The sequence below is a fragment of the Drosophila sechellia genome, chromosome 3L (genome assembly GCF_004382195.2).
Source record: "Drosophila sechellia strain sech25 chromosome 3L, ASM438219v1, whole genome shotgun sequence".
Lineage (NCBI taxonomy): Eukaryota > Metazoa > Arthropoda > Insecta > Diptera > Drosophilidae > Drosophila > Drosophila sechellia.
Genome location: NC_045951.1, coordinates 1,718,975 through 1,733,636, shown reverse-complemented (window position 1 = coordinate 1,733,636; position 14,662 = coordinate 1,718,975). Strand labels below are relative to the sequence as shown.

At 49.6% G+C, this 14,662-nt stretch overlaps 2 protein-coding genes across 3 annotated transcripts in view; one reads left to right on the top strand and one right to left on the bottom strand.

The window, feature by feature from the left end:
- Positions 1 to 29: 29 nt before the first annotated feature.
- LOC6610384 overlaps positions 30 to 14,662 on the bottom strand; it is a 40,753-nt gene continuing 26,120 nt past the window's right edge. Inside the window, exons 3-4 of the mRNA XM_002034930.2 lie at positions 2,803 to 3,312; positions 30 to 2,745 (exon numbers count right to left, since the gene is read on the bottom strand). Coding sequence (XP_002034966.2) covers positions 692 to 2,745; positions 2,803 to 3,312 — 2,564 coding nt within the window. The 3' untranslated portion in view covers positions 30 to 691. The remainder of the gene's footprint in view (positions 2,746 to 2,802; positions 3,313 to 14,662) is intronic.
- On the top strand, positions 12,995 to 14,106 carry LOC6610381 (cold and drought-regulated protein CORA). 2 transcript variants are annotated; one of them, XM_002034927.2, is made up of 2 exons: positions 12,995 to 13,223; positions 13,587 to 14,106. In XM_002034927.2, the coding sequence occupies exons 1-2, from the start codon at positions 13,215 to 13,217 to the stop codon at positions 14,088 to 14,090; spliced, it is 513 nt and encodes a 170-aa protein (XP_002034963.1). In that variant the 5' UTR covers positions 12,995 to 13,214; the 3' UTR covers positions 14,091 to 14,106. The 2 variants fall into 2 exon arrangements, with proteins under 2 accessions (XP_002034963.1, XP_032575816.1); XM_032719925.1 differs by having other exon boundaries at positions 12,995 to 13,271.

Here is a 14,662-nt window from a genome sequence, read left to right as displayed (position 1 = left end):
ACCCACTTACCCAGGTCAATAGTCACGCATTGGTTTTATATATTTATTTAAATGTCTGTTTATGTTATTTAGTAGAAGCATCAAGTACAGTTATTATATAAATAGTTTCCGTCTGCGCTTTCTTCTTTGATTTCCTTTAAGCAAGTTTTCTATTACATAGACTACTCGTAATGCTAGGCTAGATAAATACAAGATCCTGCGAAGGACCGCCACTCACGCACATACACATACACAGATACAGTTACAAGTATTCAATTACGGACACCGATACAGTTTACAACTAGAAGCGTACTAAGGATCGCGAATGGAATGAGTGGCCTATGAGTGCTTAAGATGGGTATTAAGTTAATTCATTTAAATGTAGAACTTGACTTATTTTGGGGGTGGGCAAGTGGGTAGGCGGGTCCTTTTGGAAATCTTAAAAGGAAGAAGGTGCTCTTTGGACAACTTATGGTGGTTGGACTCCCTTTTTCATGAATGATACTTTACTCAGTAATGGAAAGAGTCGAAATATAAAGCTAAGGGATTTAACACATAATCATGAGAAAATCTTAAAGATTAAGATATTCTAGATATAGCAATTATATGATGGATGGGTAACATGACAAAGGATGTCCATAGTTAACATTAAGCTTCCTAATCCCTTTCATATGACCCTAAGAGACCCATACCAATACCAGGCGGTGGAGGTCTATAGGTAGCCATGGCCGGCCACCTCGGCCGGAATGAAGCCCTCGCGTCCGTCCCGCGTCCGTACATAGAACCACTGTCGCTGATCCTTGGACTCGCGGCACTCGCACAGCGTCACGATCTCGCCCTTGTGCACCGCGATGCTCTCCGTGATGTAGTCCGTGTTGATGGCGACTAGAGTTTGCCGCTGGCCCACCTCCTGCTGGCGCCGCAGCGCCTTCAGGGTGGCGTCTGCCTCCGCCTGGTTCTTGGCCGGCTTGTGCTCATAGGGTGGCAGGGGCACCAGCTTCGGATGCAGATGCTGGCCATTGTGGCCGTTGGTGATGTAGGACACGTTGGAGAGGCGCCTCGCCGCTGGCTGCGACTGGTGCAAATGGGCTTGGGCACTCGCCTGCTTCTTGGCGGGCTTCGGCTGCAGGGTCACATACTCATCCTGAGAAGCGCCACTCTTGGCCGAAGCTGAACCAGACGCAGCCACCTGGCGAGTGGAGCGCAACTGGGCGTAGGCCTTCTCCACCAGGCGCGGCTTGGATGCAGCCCTTAGATACAGCTTGTCCACCTGCTGTTCTCCGTACAAGGAGCTGGTTGTGCTCCCACATTTCGTTTGGTTATTATTGTTGCTATGGTTATTGTTGTTGTTGATGGTGGTGGAGCTTATCTTGAGGACATCTTCAGTGGGCTTTGAGCTGCGTGGAGTGCGGGCGCCATCGGATCGGGTGCCACCTCGCAGGCGGATCTCCTTCTCCGAGTCCGTCATGTTGCCACATGGGCGGGGGAAGACATCCGCATTGGACTCCCAGCAGGGGGTGTTCCTGGAGCCCGCTCTCGCCTGCTGGGGCAGAATCCCCAGGGGCAGGCAGCAGGCATAGCCCACATAGCCCTCCTCCGCGTGGGGCGTTTGCACATACAGCCAGTTCTGGTTCTTGAACACCGCATTCACCACCATGCCCAGGGGCAGAGGGATCTCCAGTTGGTAGCCACCTGGTCTCGTTTGGTATAGGGTGCTGGCCGTGGAAAGAACCACGGGAATATTACCGGGAGTGGCCAACGAGCAGCGGGAGAGAAACTCGTCCACGTTGTGGATCTCATAGCCAAATCTCTGCACACGATTGCGATCCCGACGCTTGCGATGCCTATGTCTCCGCTGCTGCTGGGGGGCAGCTGTTCCTCCGCCCGAGCCCCCCACTCCGCCGCCCTCCGAGGCAGCCACCAAACTGGGCTCCGAGTAGGAGGTGCACTTCACGGACTCCGCTCCCGTGACCGATCCCCTGGCCTCTCCCGCCTGCGAGGCACTGGATCTCGCCTGCTGCAGGCGGGAGGCCAGCTTCTTGCGGATCTCGTTCCGTTTTCTGGCCAGCAGCAGGGCTTCGCTGTGACCATCGCTCCTGGGCGCCCGCTGGGGTGTGCACACGAAGAGCAGCTCTTTGGTGGAGGCGGCGGCCACTGGAGCACTGCTGGGACCGCTCCGTGACACGTCCATTAGGTTTTGGTTGCTGAAGAACTTCTGATTGGCCAGGTGACCGTTGGGCGGAGCCTGGTGGGCGGTGGGCGTGGTGGCATATCCATTGAGCGGTTCTCCACCACTTGTTAGCTGCTTAACCCGGTATCGCTTCTTGGTGACATCCAACTGGGTGGGCAAGGGTTCTGTTCTGGGCGGGAAGACTTCGTTCTCCTTGCGATCCAGCACCTGGCTATCCAGCTCCTTCGCTGCCTCCTTCTGCGGGGATGGGGGTGTTTGCGACGGTGGAGCCTGCTGCGTCTGCTGCTGCTCTCGCAGCACCCAGGTCAATGAGATGCGCGGCCGTCGCAGGCTCAGGTTCTGACCCATCGCCAGCTGCGGAGTGCTCTTTGCTCTCCCGCCGGCGACTAGTGGCAGCAGCTCGTCGATCTCCACATAGTCGGAGCTGTAATCGAAGCTCTCCTCCTGATCCCGGTGACCAGGTGCTCGCACCGGAGGCGGGGGCGTGGCCGTGAAGTCACCCACGGAACTATCGCTGCTGCCGGGATTCTGGAGGATCAGGGAGCACGCGTTCAGAAGATCTGGACAATAGGCATCTGCAAGAGGAAATGTTATTTGTAATGATATGGTTTAAGGGGACATGGTTTACGTACCCCTTAATCCCCGCCTGCGTCGCCGCTGCCTTCTGGTGGCACAGGCGCTCCCTAATTCGGAGCAACTGGATCCGGAGCTACTGGAGCTATCGGTGCTGGAGGCGAATCTCAGCTGCTGCTGCTGAAGCTCCCGGAGTCGCCGTCTCCTTCTGGCTTGTTGACGTGCTGCCTGTTCGCTAGCTGCTGTACTTGCGCTTATTGGCGGAACTATCACAACACGTGCGGGGGCAGCTGGTTGCACTGCCTCGGCCAAGTGCGATCTGTGTTCCTGGACTGATCTTGGTCTCTCCGTGTAACTGGGCGGTGGGGTCAAAGGATGCGGAGAGTAGTTCGGCGGCGGGGAGAGTGGCACTCGCAGGGCGGACTCCTCAAGCACGTAGTCGTTCTCCTGGGCCTGCAGCTCTATAGTTCCAGCTCCCTCATAGCCCAGAGGCAGTCTATCCGCAGGTGGGGCAGTGGTGATAGACACGTTGTCGCTATTTTGACGATAGGTGGGTAACGATGTGGCAGCTGTGGTTGTCGGAAACCAAGAGAATTTCATAAGTTATAGGAATCCAAATTCTTAGTTATAATTTAACATCATTGCTTCCCCATGAGTACCATTGAAGTGAAACCACCCCTTACTATCGACTAATCCCACTCTGACTTCGCATGACAATAAAAATTCCAATTATAGTTAAGAGTCTGCCGATTCAGAAACAATGACATGACCTGCTCCGCGGGTCCTTCTGTGGTTCTGCAGTCAGTCCGAGATCTCCCCACTCCATTGGCTGGTCGTAAAGACCATTGAGACGCGATAACGACACCTGAAGCCCCGGCCAGGAGAAAGACAACTCCTACGCGGGGAGCAGGGAATATTTAAAATATCTGGCAATATAAATATCAGGAGTCGGTTGGAGTGGGGAATCGAGGAGGGAGAAGATCGGAGGATTTGGGAATGGGGAATGGGTTATTCCCGCCTCCATATGCGGCTATCAAGGCCAAGATCAGCGAGCTGAGCTCCAAGTGGCCGCGGCGAAGGTGAAGATGAGGATGAGGATGAGATGAAGGAGTGGAGCTACGCAGGCGGGAAGCGTGGCCAATAAAATTCCAAACTGATATGCTCAATGGCAACAACGTGCCACAAGTGAGTAGTAAAATGTTGAAACGTGACGGTATTTCAAAAATACCAAATATCCCCCTCTTTTTCGATTAGCACATTTGCACAACGTTCAATGAAAGGAGCAAATAAAGTTCGCTGTGTACTCCGGTACACTCTTACCAATCTGCAGTTATGGCCAAAGATATGGCACAAATTATGACAAATTGAAACATGGCCATCTGGAATGTGATCGGATGAAAGTGAGGAATGCATGTTAAATCCATTTGGAATTGATGCAACACTGTAAATTACCTCGCAGTTATGGCAATGAATTGAGATTAAAGATATGTTTATAGATTGGAACCATAAGTGGTTTAAGTCCGCACACTCGACCACAACTTGGTCTTATATATTCCCCTGAACAAGCCGCTTTGAAAATGGAGTAATCCCAGACGGGTTTGCAGGGTACTGCAGATCATAACTAAGCCCTGATGAAGCGCAGAAAGGACAAGGCCCTGAGCCCTCGACTAAAAGCCAAGAGGCAAGATCCAAGACCCGCCAAAATCTGCGGGCCCAGCGGCAGCGATGCGACTTTAACGACCTTTGCGAGGCGATTCGAAGTGGGGAGCGGGGAGTGTGGAAGCTGGGCAGATCTCCGAGGGGAGTGGATTCCTCCGTCAGTCAGTCGGCGGTTCCGTTGCCCCGGCCCTAATCAAAAAGGTTCAAGCGCAGAGATCGTGCGAGGATTACATGGGGGTGTGACGACAGGCCGGCTCAAAGTCATTCACTCAGCTCGGCTCCAGCTCCAGCTCCAGCTGGAAAGCCCAGCTCCAACTCGATCGTGATGCTGTGGCCTTTAATGGCCTCTACGTGAGACGTGATCTTCACCAGGCACACTCAGAGAAATGCATGTACTCTTAACAGATTGGACAAAGGATTGCTCCAGATGATATTGGACATACATATGTAGACGACCCAAGGTTTCGAAACCTAAGGAGATTGATTAGCCACTTCATTTTATAAAAGTCACCGTTCTTAGACAGCATTTAAGCTGGAATTTAAACCCTATGCTTATGTTCAGTGCATATGGAACGGGGAGGGCGTGGCAGGGCCGAATTGGGGGCGTGACCGATCACGGGACAGCTCCGGGGAACTAAAATCGAAAGTGTTGCTCCGGGTCGAGCTCTGCGGCGGCCCTCTAATTAAACGCAAACGGCTGCCAAATTAGCGAATGACCACATTGCGCTGGAACCAGCGTCCCCGGCAACAAAGACAATTCCAATTCCAATTGCAACTGCAGCAGCAGCAGCAGCAGCAACACTTGCAACAGCAACACCAGTAACACCGGCAACATCGACGCATTGCACAAATCACATGGCCAAAGCTGCAACGCCTGTCCAAAAATGGGAAACACTCTGACAAATTTGTTTTGCAACTTGTTGGCCCGCCTGCTGCAAATATGGTGCCCCGCTCCATCCGAGCGAGAGTCCGACATGAACATGGCCACTGGGGCATTGTGGTCGTGGTCAACGGACCGGGTTCCACCTTCCACCTGCCCTGCTTCCCTGCCTTGACTGCCTTCACTGCCTCACTACCTCCCAGTCACCAGTCAAAGCCACCGCACAGCTGTCAGTCTCTGGATGGAGCAAGAACACGGGTCTCCAGACTACAGACTACAGACTCCAGTGAACAGTGTCCAGTGTGCCATCCCTGGATACTGGCAGCCGGACTCTGGCTCTAGTGATAATAATTCAATCGAGAAATGTCGAAGCGTGCAAATTGCCCGCTTGATTTGTGCCTGGACCGCGGGCTTAAAAGGCGCTTGGAATGGATTGGTGTTGCATGTGATTAACTGCCAGGCTCGGAGGACCAACTAAGAAAGTGGAAAGGAAAGGTCAGAAGCCAGGCTTGGCATAACATCATACCCACGGAAAGAAGATTGGATGTCACAGAAATCCATTTGACGAAGTCTAGAGCTTCGCCAATTAACTTTCATATATAATTTAATCTAATCCCTGGAAGCCGCTGACCCTCAAATTGGATTACTGGTACGATTCGCTTCCTTGGAAAATATTTAGGCTGTGAGAATTGAGCTTAAGTACGCGAGTCAGCGGTCAGGTTAATCGCTTTAATGGAATAGAAGAGCTCAGGAAATTTTTCAATCAGGCCCAATCTGCAGGCCAGCTCCTCCTGCCCCATCCGGCCAGGAATGGAATGGGATGGATACCCCATAGATACAGATGCTGCACAATCGATAACTGTTGTGGTCGGCGTTTCGCGCACGTCCCTCGCATATATCTTAAAATGGCAGCCGCAGATAAGAGGCACTAATAAGATAAAAACATTTTAATTGCCACTAAACATGGCAGCGCCTCAGACGGACCACTCTCTCCCCGATGCCCGGTCTCCGATCAGACCCCCAATCCCCGCCAGATCCAGTGGCTGTTCGCTGCGGGCCAGACAACTGTAAAACGGCCAGTGCAATATACTTACTGTCCGCCAGAAACGTTGTCGCCGCTAATGGGTTAACAAAACGCCAGGCAGACATATAAATAAACTCCGATTTCGTTGGGATTTAATTAAGGCCGGGCTTCGCTTCGATCCGCTTCCAGCTTTATCTTTCAGCTCTCGGCTCTTGGCCGAGGTGCCGAAACAAATTAAACGCTTCCGGAGGGATCGTCAAATCTTAAACGACCCACCCAGGGCTACAGACCATTCCCAGCCACATCCCATCCCCAGATCCCTAGGACCACCAAGCCGGACCGAATGTCCAACTGCTCCACGGCGACCATTAAGTCCAGTGGAAAACCGCCTGATTGTCAGATTGTCAGTGGGATTCTCGACGAATTTGATTGGTTTTTAAGTAGGGATCTGCTAATAAATACTTAAACACACTCGGCCTCCTCTTCTAGAGTTTATTTAAGATGTTTTATTGTGAGCCAAAACCTTTTTTCCATAGACAACATGTAGACGACTGTCCATCTGGTTCCCTGCTATGGCAGATCCTCGATGACAGGCCATGGATACGTGCACGGGGTGGAGGTGTGCGACCATGTGCCAACTTGCAAGCCACTGCACACAGCCATCAAGTGGCTAATTTATGGGGAAAATAATTTACACAAATTTCAGTTTTTAGCTTTTCAATTAGCCGGGATCAGGTTCGTGTGGCTGCAACGATGCTGGCGATACTACTTAAGCCCGATTTTATGGCATTTTGATGGGCTCTCGGCCTTTGGGTGGTCCGTCCTGGCCAAGATTTGAATAGGTGCGATTCCCAAACGCGATCAAAGGTGAATTAAAATCTTTTATCGAAGCGGTTGCGACGCGGAGCAGCCCTTTATTCGAGCTGGAAGGGATTGGGACTGGCAGTGGAGTGGAGTTGGTTGGGGGTTGCGGCTGTTGGCCAGGGCAATAAAATTAAACGTTTGTTGGCTTTGGGTTTTTGGTTTTCGGTTCTCGTGCGTGTTTTAAGCGGTTTTAAATATTTATGAGCCCATTTGTAGCCACGCTGGCTGAGGCCGCAAAAATATCATTTTATGGCCTTAATAAATTTAAATGTTGTGGCCGGGCTGCTGAACACGAAGTGTCTGAGCAAATGAAAGTGTGATGTGGCAGGTGAAAGGAATCTAGAGTTGGCTAGGCGAAGGCGTTTTTGGCACGATGATTTCAACTGATTTATTTGATGGCAAAGTTATTGGTACAATTATGCGGAACGTATAATGTTTAAAAATACTTAACGTATTTTGCATAAATTCGAGTTTAATGCGGTCTCTTAAAGTGGTTTCTTTATTACTTTCGGCTTTAACTACAACGCAAAAATATATATTTTAAAAGCAAGCAACGGAAATATCATATTTATTGTCATTCCTTGGTTTGACCAACTCTTATCTCCACCCACTTTCTTCTTGGCCAGACCACAAATTCAAATAGGAGAAGGCCAACTAAGATGTCCTTGCTGTCCTGCCAAGCCCGCATGTCCAAGGACATTCAAACATTGCCCGCAAGTGCGTATTTATTACCAACTTGGAGTACTTTCCATATGGACAAGAGGTTGTTTGCATACAGAGAGAGAAAAACTAGTGTACCAAGATTAATTAAACCTAAAATAAATATCTTGAGGAAAGAACTTAACCAATAGAATTGAAATCAATTGAAAATATTACGAAAACTTTAGCCATAAGTCATTACATCCATTTCGAGTAATATTCATGGTGCTTCAAGTTTTTTCAACTTTTGCTGGCCCGTCGAAGCCGAAATCTAGTTAGGAGAAGACAAATGGGACCCCCGTAGATGGAGGTCCTGGTGCCAGTTCCAGTGCCAAGCGTCACGATAAGCGTCAAAGGACTTGGCCATAAAAAGCCATGAGCTAGTCGAGCTGCTGCGAATTGGGCGGTGGTGGCTGTGGGGTGCTCTCGGCCAAAAAGGGGAAGATCAAAGCGAAAAAAGCAATAAGTCCTGCGGGCGGAATGTAAATTGAAATACAGGAAGGAGGGCGGCACTCTCCATCTTTTTGCCAGTCATCCAGAACTTTGAACCCGAAAGTGAAACCCAAGTAGAACCGAATCCGGAGTCGAAATCCGGATTCCGAATTCCGGATTCCGGACCTAACCCAACCAGGCCGGAAAGGGAAGCACGCGGCACGCACTTTGATTTGCTGGCCGAGATGCGGCTTGCTGCTGATGAACTCCTGGTGGGCGGGGCAAATGGAGAGCTCCTGGAGCAGCTGCGGCAGCTGGAGCAAGTGCACTTTGGGCTCTCCGGGAAATATGACTTCGAGTGCCATCAGCCACTAGAGTAAATCCCTCAATTGCAATCGCTGGAGCCGAGGAGCGAGGAGCCCTTCCAGGACCCGGGTCCTTTGTCTTCCTTTGAAATGCCGCGTGCTTTATTAAAATTTCCATCTATGGCCAGGAGTTGGAGGGCAGCAGGCGCAGTGGGTCCCTTTGGGGACATTGTTATAAATTCCTTTGCTGAAAAATGTGAAAAATGCGCCATGTAAATTATTTCTGCGTCATTCTTTCGCGCTCCTCCTTTGCTTTTATTGTGCATGATAAATTTTTATTGTAATTGGCTGTTGATTTATGGGCCATGGCCAGCGTAGACTCCGGGGAGCCGTGCTCCTCCTCAGCCCGATAACAAGTGCCAGATAAACGATTCCCTTTCAATTTGCCATTAATTAGGCGGGTCAGCGGGAGCAGTTCCTGCAGAAGAGGGTCCTTCCGAGTCCGAATGGCCGGGGCATTAAAACTAATCGCGGCATTACAGAAATCATCTATGAAATTGCGCCCGCTGATGCGTAACCTGGTCCTCCTCGCCCACCCAAGCAGGAAGTGCAGGCTGTGAGGAGGCCCACATTCACATCGACATCCAGTTCCACAGGCGAATCACTGGCAAATCACAGGCCTGAATCCCCAAAGTCAAGGCCTCATTGTTTGTTAGATGCTCCGCAGTCAAACACCATAAAACTTTATGAATTTTCCAGCTCCTGGCCAGAAGTGGCAGATTTTTGAATGCCTTGCGAAAGATTTCATGGTAATTCCGCCGGGTTATAACAATTTACAAATTATGTAATCGAAATTTATTGCGCCGCTCCTCTGTATCAACCCATCTCCTCGAGGCCATTTCTGGCAGCTCCTCCATTCTCGATCCTCCCTCCATCCACTGGGTGGGCCCACTGCGCCTGGCCTTTTGGACATGCACAGGTGGCCCTGATGGCCAGCCGTTTGATGTGCGCCACGTTTGACTCCCGGCCAGAAGGAACGGAACGAATGGCGGCCAACGAGGCCTCAACGAGCTCGGTTCCAGATTAGCGGCGGCTCATTTCGCCATGGAACGTAATAACACATTGTTCGTACATATCTAAGCTTCTGATAGCACAAGCCCAATGGCTTGGAAACGGAGTGGGGATTCTTTTCGCGATGAAAACTATCCTATAAAGTTAGTGAATATTTAATTATTTAATGTGTAGATTCAAAGTGCCTCCAAACAGTGCAACTTTTCAACTAAAATCATCCAAAATGCTTATCCCACCAATGAGTTTTACGAATTCGCCACTCGAAGCTTTCCACCTGTGTGACAGTGGCTTAGAAATTTGGTCGCAGATAAATGGCAATTTGTTCGGATTAGCCCGGAGTTACGCCCCCTAGATTGCCTCCTCCTCCTCCTATGTCCGGCGCACAGATCCGTGAACCATTAGTTACGGCACTTTCCAAACAAACTCCAATAATGCAGCCATTAAATGCCAACTATTCTGCCATCAAGTGCTTTAGTTTGACATAAATCTCCAGCGGATGGCGAAACTTTTGCCGCTTTTGTGGCTGGGCACAAATCTGAGCGCACCACCCACCAAGTTCCACTCCCGAGTGGCCATCAACCAGCCAGGCACCCACCCACTCAGCACAGAAATCCGGCAGTCCACTAGGATCAGTGGGCATATGTCCGGCGAGGGCTTATGTTGCAGCTTTAATTAATGCCAGGTTTTCGGACTGCCCCCTCCGTCGTTCCCGTTCGGCCAACAGGTGTGGATGGTTTGGATCACCACCCTTGTTATGCCACTTCCCTCCGCCTCACAACAACCTGCTGCACTGAGCAAAAAACTACAACCTCTTTCGTTTTGAATACCCTGGGATGAGGTGATTCACATAGGTATACTATATGACAACATTTTAGGAACAATCCCCGTAGATGACCCCGTATTTTCTCGCAGTGCAACCACTCCGATGACCCTGCCCGGGTATTTTTATTTAATTTAGAGTCGCGCATTACCGTCCAGGACTTTCATGTTGTAATTTCCTCAAATTTACGAGTTTGCTTAGCCCGGATACGGGTTGCGATAGTGCAGGGGATTCGTGTGTCGGTAGTGCTTGGGTTGTATTGGGATTTTTTTGGGTGCGCAGAGCAGGAGCGGCAGGATTTACGACTCGGCTTGGCTGGGTTAGTTTCAGTGCCTTTCGGGTTTTCCGGGCTCTGGCCTCCGTTTGTCGCTTCGCTCCGCTGCGGCTTGTTAGCGCCTCGACTCCCATTTTATTAGCAGCATCCGGCAGGACGAACTGAAGCACCAACCAGCCCTGTTATCCTTGCCAACCAGATTGCTCCAAATGAGCAACTTTTTGCCCCCGAATCCAACAAACTGCGCGTGTGTGTGGGTGTGCGGCTTTCTGGTAATTTCGCATGCAGTTTATGGCTAGGCATAACAACCAAGGCAACAACAACCGAGGTCGGGACCTGGCTCCTGCAGTTGTTAGAAGCCCCATGCATCACCAACCCTCACACCCTCACCTCACACCTCACCACCCGCAAACAACACCCCACCCCCCCTCGACACACGCAGGTTGATGACGCCGCTTATAAAAGTTGATCAAAATTATTACTACGCCGGGCAAACAAGTGGGATCAGGTAGGTAGCACTGGGATTACCCTTTCCTATATATATATTAGTTCCCAAAACGTAATGGCAACTTTATTAAATCACTAATAGCGCAAACAAAGGCATTTGAACAGTCACAATTGATTTCTTAAAAACAGTACTAATTCTCCTAGACGTTTCCCAAATGCAGAAGTGCCGCGCATACCCTAACCAGCTCACAAAAAGGTAAAGAGGTGAAGGTGGCACAGGCATTTCGGGAGCATCTTTGTGCTCCCATCCCGAATCTCCTGGAGCGGCCCTCTTTCGGGACAATTAGAGTAGGCCATTGCCATAAAGTTATGGGATTCATGGCGCACGTTTTGCACAACGCATTTCGGAGCTTACTTATTACTGCAGTTTATCTGCCCGACAGACGAACTTTGGGCCACGTTTCATTAGCCATATGCCGGGTGGGCGGTAGTCTCCTGCCTCCTCCTCCTCCTCCGGACTTTCATTCTGCTGCGTAAGTGTGCTCCGGCTTTTTACGAGTGCACATTCTGCGCGCGATATTAAATCCATTTAATGAGGCGAAGGCATGTGAATTCCATATATCTACTATACTATAGTTGTAGTTACCGAGCCAAAGCAATGGGCAAAATTCCAATTAATTGGCAAAAATCGTAAAATGCTAATCTTTTTATGGTCCTCGCTGGGCAGCGAAAATAAAGTTTAATTGATCTAATCTTGCGATTTATGGGCATAAAAGGTTGTTGAATGGAAAGTGCAAGGCACTAAACTAAAAATCCCTCATAAAAAAATTGGCAGGCAAATTATTCCTTTATTTTAAAGGTAAGGTGTTGTTATGTTTTCCTTTTTACTCACGAAATAAGCAGTGAAAAGGAAAGGCTTTCGTTTTCCCAACGACACGTTACGCATACGCCACGTTAACTGGGTGAGCCATTGTCCAAGTTACGTATGTAAATGAAACCGATCGCCGGCAAATGCTAATGAAATGCATATTTAATACGCAGCGAATCCGATACTGGCCCCTGGCCACCTCTCGCATGCTCGGCGGGTAATTAAAGTAATAATGTTAAGTGGAAAACACGCGCGAATCTATGTCTTTTCCGCATTTCGCGGCGTTGCATAAAATGTTGAACAAAGCGCGAAATGCCCGCCCGATTATATTGATTATAGGGACGAGGTGGGATGAGATGGGTCGGAATGGATTGGATTGGATTAAAGACTAGCGCCGGCGTATGTGAGATTCCATGAATGGCAATGGGAATTCCGTTTCGCCGGCTCCCAGAGCCAGTCACCAAAACGAAGCTTCCGATCAACCGATTCTCCGATTCCCCGATTCAGGGGGCTCCCAAGGAGCAGAGATGCTGTGGCGAAAATTGTTTTCTTGGCGCAAAATACCCGAAACGCTTCGCCGAGCAGCGACCGCGCCCCAAGCTTGGTCCTACACTGCGAGAAAATACTGATAACTTTGTTATTGAAAAACTTCTTTGAACATATTGATTGATTGAGAGCAAACTAAGATGCTGCTAACTTCATTACTTCGAATACTTTATACCTTGAATGACAGCCTTGTTTCTCTCAGTGTGCCGGCAAGCAACAAGCTGTAAGCAATAATTAGGCACACGTAACTCGGACGCCACTGTGCTGCGGCGCTGCACATGCAAATGTTGCGGCTCCGTGGAGGCTGCAATGCAATCGACACCACCGCCGCCGCCGCCGAGGAAGATAATGATGGTCGGCGGGTGGGTGAGGGGGAGCCCATAAGTACGCCACATGCGGCATGGTGCACTGAACCTGATTACCGCATCCGTATAAAAGCCCCATCGATTCCAGCCGGCCCACACAGTGCTGAAAGCGAACGCGCGCCACTCGGCGGTGGCAGTGGACAAACTGAAGGATTAATTAAGGACCTACTTAACCAGCTTAATCAGCAGCCACATCTCCCAAATCTACATCTGCTAAATGTCCAAAGTGAGTCCAGTTAAGGTGGCCATTTGGATCAGCACAAAAACCGAAAAAGTAAATCAAACCAATTTAAAATCTACTTAAAAACAGTTTCGTGCGATTTGATAAAAAATATAAATTCAAGCAGAGTGAAAAACAAATTTTAATTGCTTATTCGGGCCATATTAAACTAAATTAAAATTGAATTTAAGTTCAATTTGCATTCGCACCAAGTGTTCAATCAAATGATTGAAAATTGCCAACGAACTGAAAGTTCTTATTAATTTGAACACCTAAAAAACACGAAATGGATTTCAGTATTTTGATATGGCACTTTATTTTCTATAATTCAGTTTCAAATAGTAAACTTATTGATTTACCTAAATAAAGGTGTCATCTGGTGGTCCCTCTATGGCGGCCAAGCTGCTGGCCATACTGCTCCTGCTTGTGGCAACGGAAGTGCAGGCGCGGCGTCTGGGCCACCGACGCCTCATCATCCACGTGCCGGTCAAGGTGAAGACGCACCACCACACCCACACCGTGTACAAGGTGCTCCACGGAACACATGGCGGCGGCGGAGGTGTGAAGCAAACGGTGTACAAAGTGCTCGGCTTCTCCACACACGGAGGTGGCATTGCCAAGGGCGGCGGCGGAGGAGTAGGAGGCGTTGGCCATGGAGGCCACGGAAGCTACGACATGGGCAGCATGGGAGGAATGGGACACGGCGAAATCACATACGAAGACATGCACGGATGCGAGAGCGGCAAGGTGATTCCGGCGGCCAGGGACATGATTTTCAATCACTACTCGCGGCACGGCCAGAGCGATGGAACTGCCGAGGATTACGCCGAGGAGCTGGACGACTTTGTAGACCTAAGGGATGGCTGGTTGTGAATAAAGAGACGTGTGCGCAAATCCCCGCCGATTAATTATAAAATTCCTGCCAGCGGCTATTTGCATTTGCACTACGGATGCGCTGACGGAGCTCAAGACTCAGCACCGCCCAAATTCCAATCCCCCGGAATCCGTGTCTTTGTCTTTCGCTGCCGATTCGCATTTGTATTGTTTAATTAGGATTCGGGGAGCTGGCTGGGAATGGGTGGTACTTAACTTCTTGCCTTCTGCAGCCGCGCACTTCGGGAAAACTTGAAGTATTTGCTTGGCTCTCCACTCGGGCATGCGGCATATTTTAGTGGACAATTAAAGGAAACAAGTGTCGATGGCAGAAGAAAATGAATAGGAGACTCGCAGATCTGCAAACGATGGGAAGAGATGTCTTGCAACACAAATAGTTCCCAGGAAAGTCAAAAACTTAATTAGGCTAAGCAAAAATCGCAACTCAATTGTCAACATATAATAGATTATAATACATAATAATATAATTATTTTCTACGTTTTTCCATTGAGATGTTTCCTAGATTTTCCAAGTTGCGTCAGGGCAAAATCCGTATATTGGCCAAATTAGG

Bases quoted from the DNA above. Each gene is read 5' to 3' on its own strand.
- LOC6610381 (XM_032719925.1), top strand. From the start codon at position 13,215: ATGTCCAAAGTGAGTCCAGTTAAGGTGGCCATTTGGATCAGCACAAAA. The intron at 13,272-13,586 runs GTAAATCAAACC...ACCTAAATAAAG, and splicing joins TCAGCACAAAAACCGAAAAA to GTGTCATCTGGTGGTCCCTC.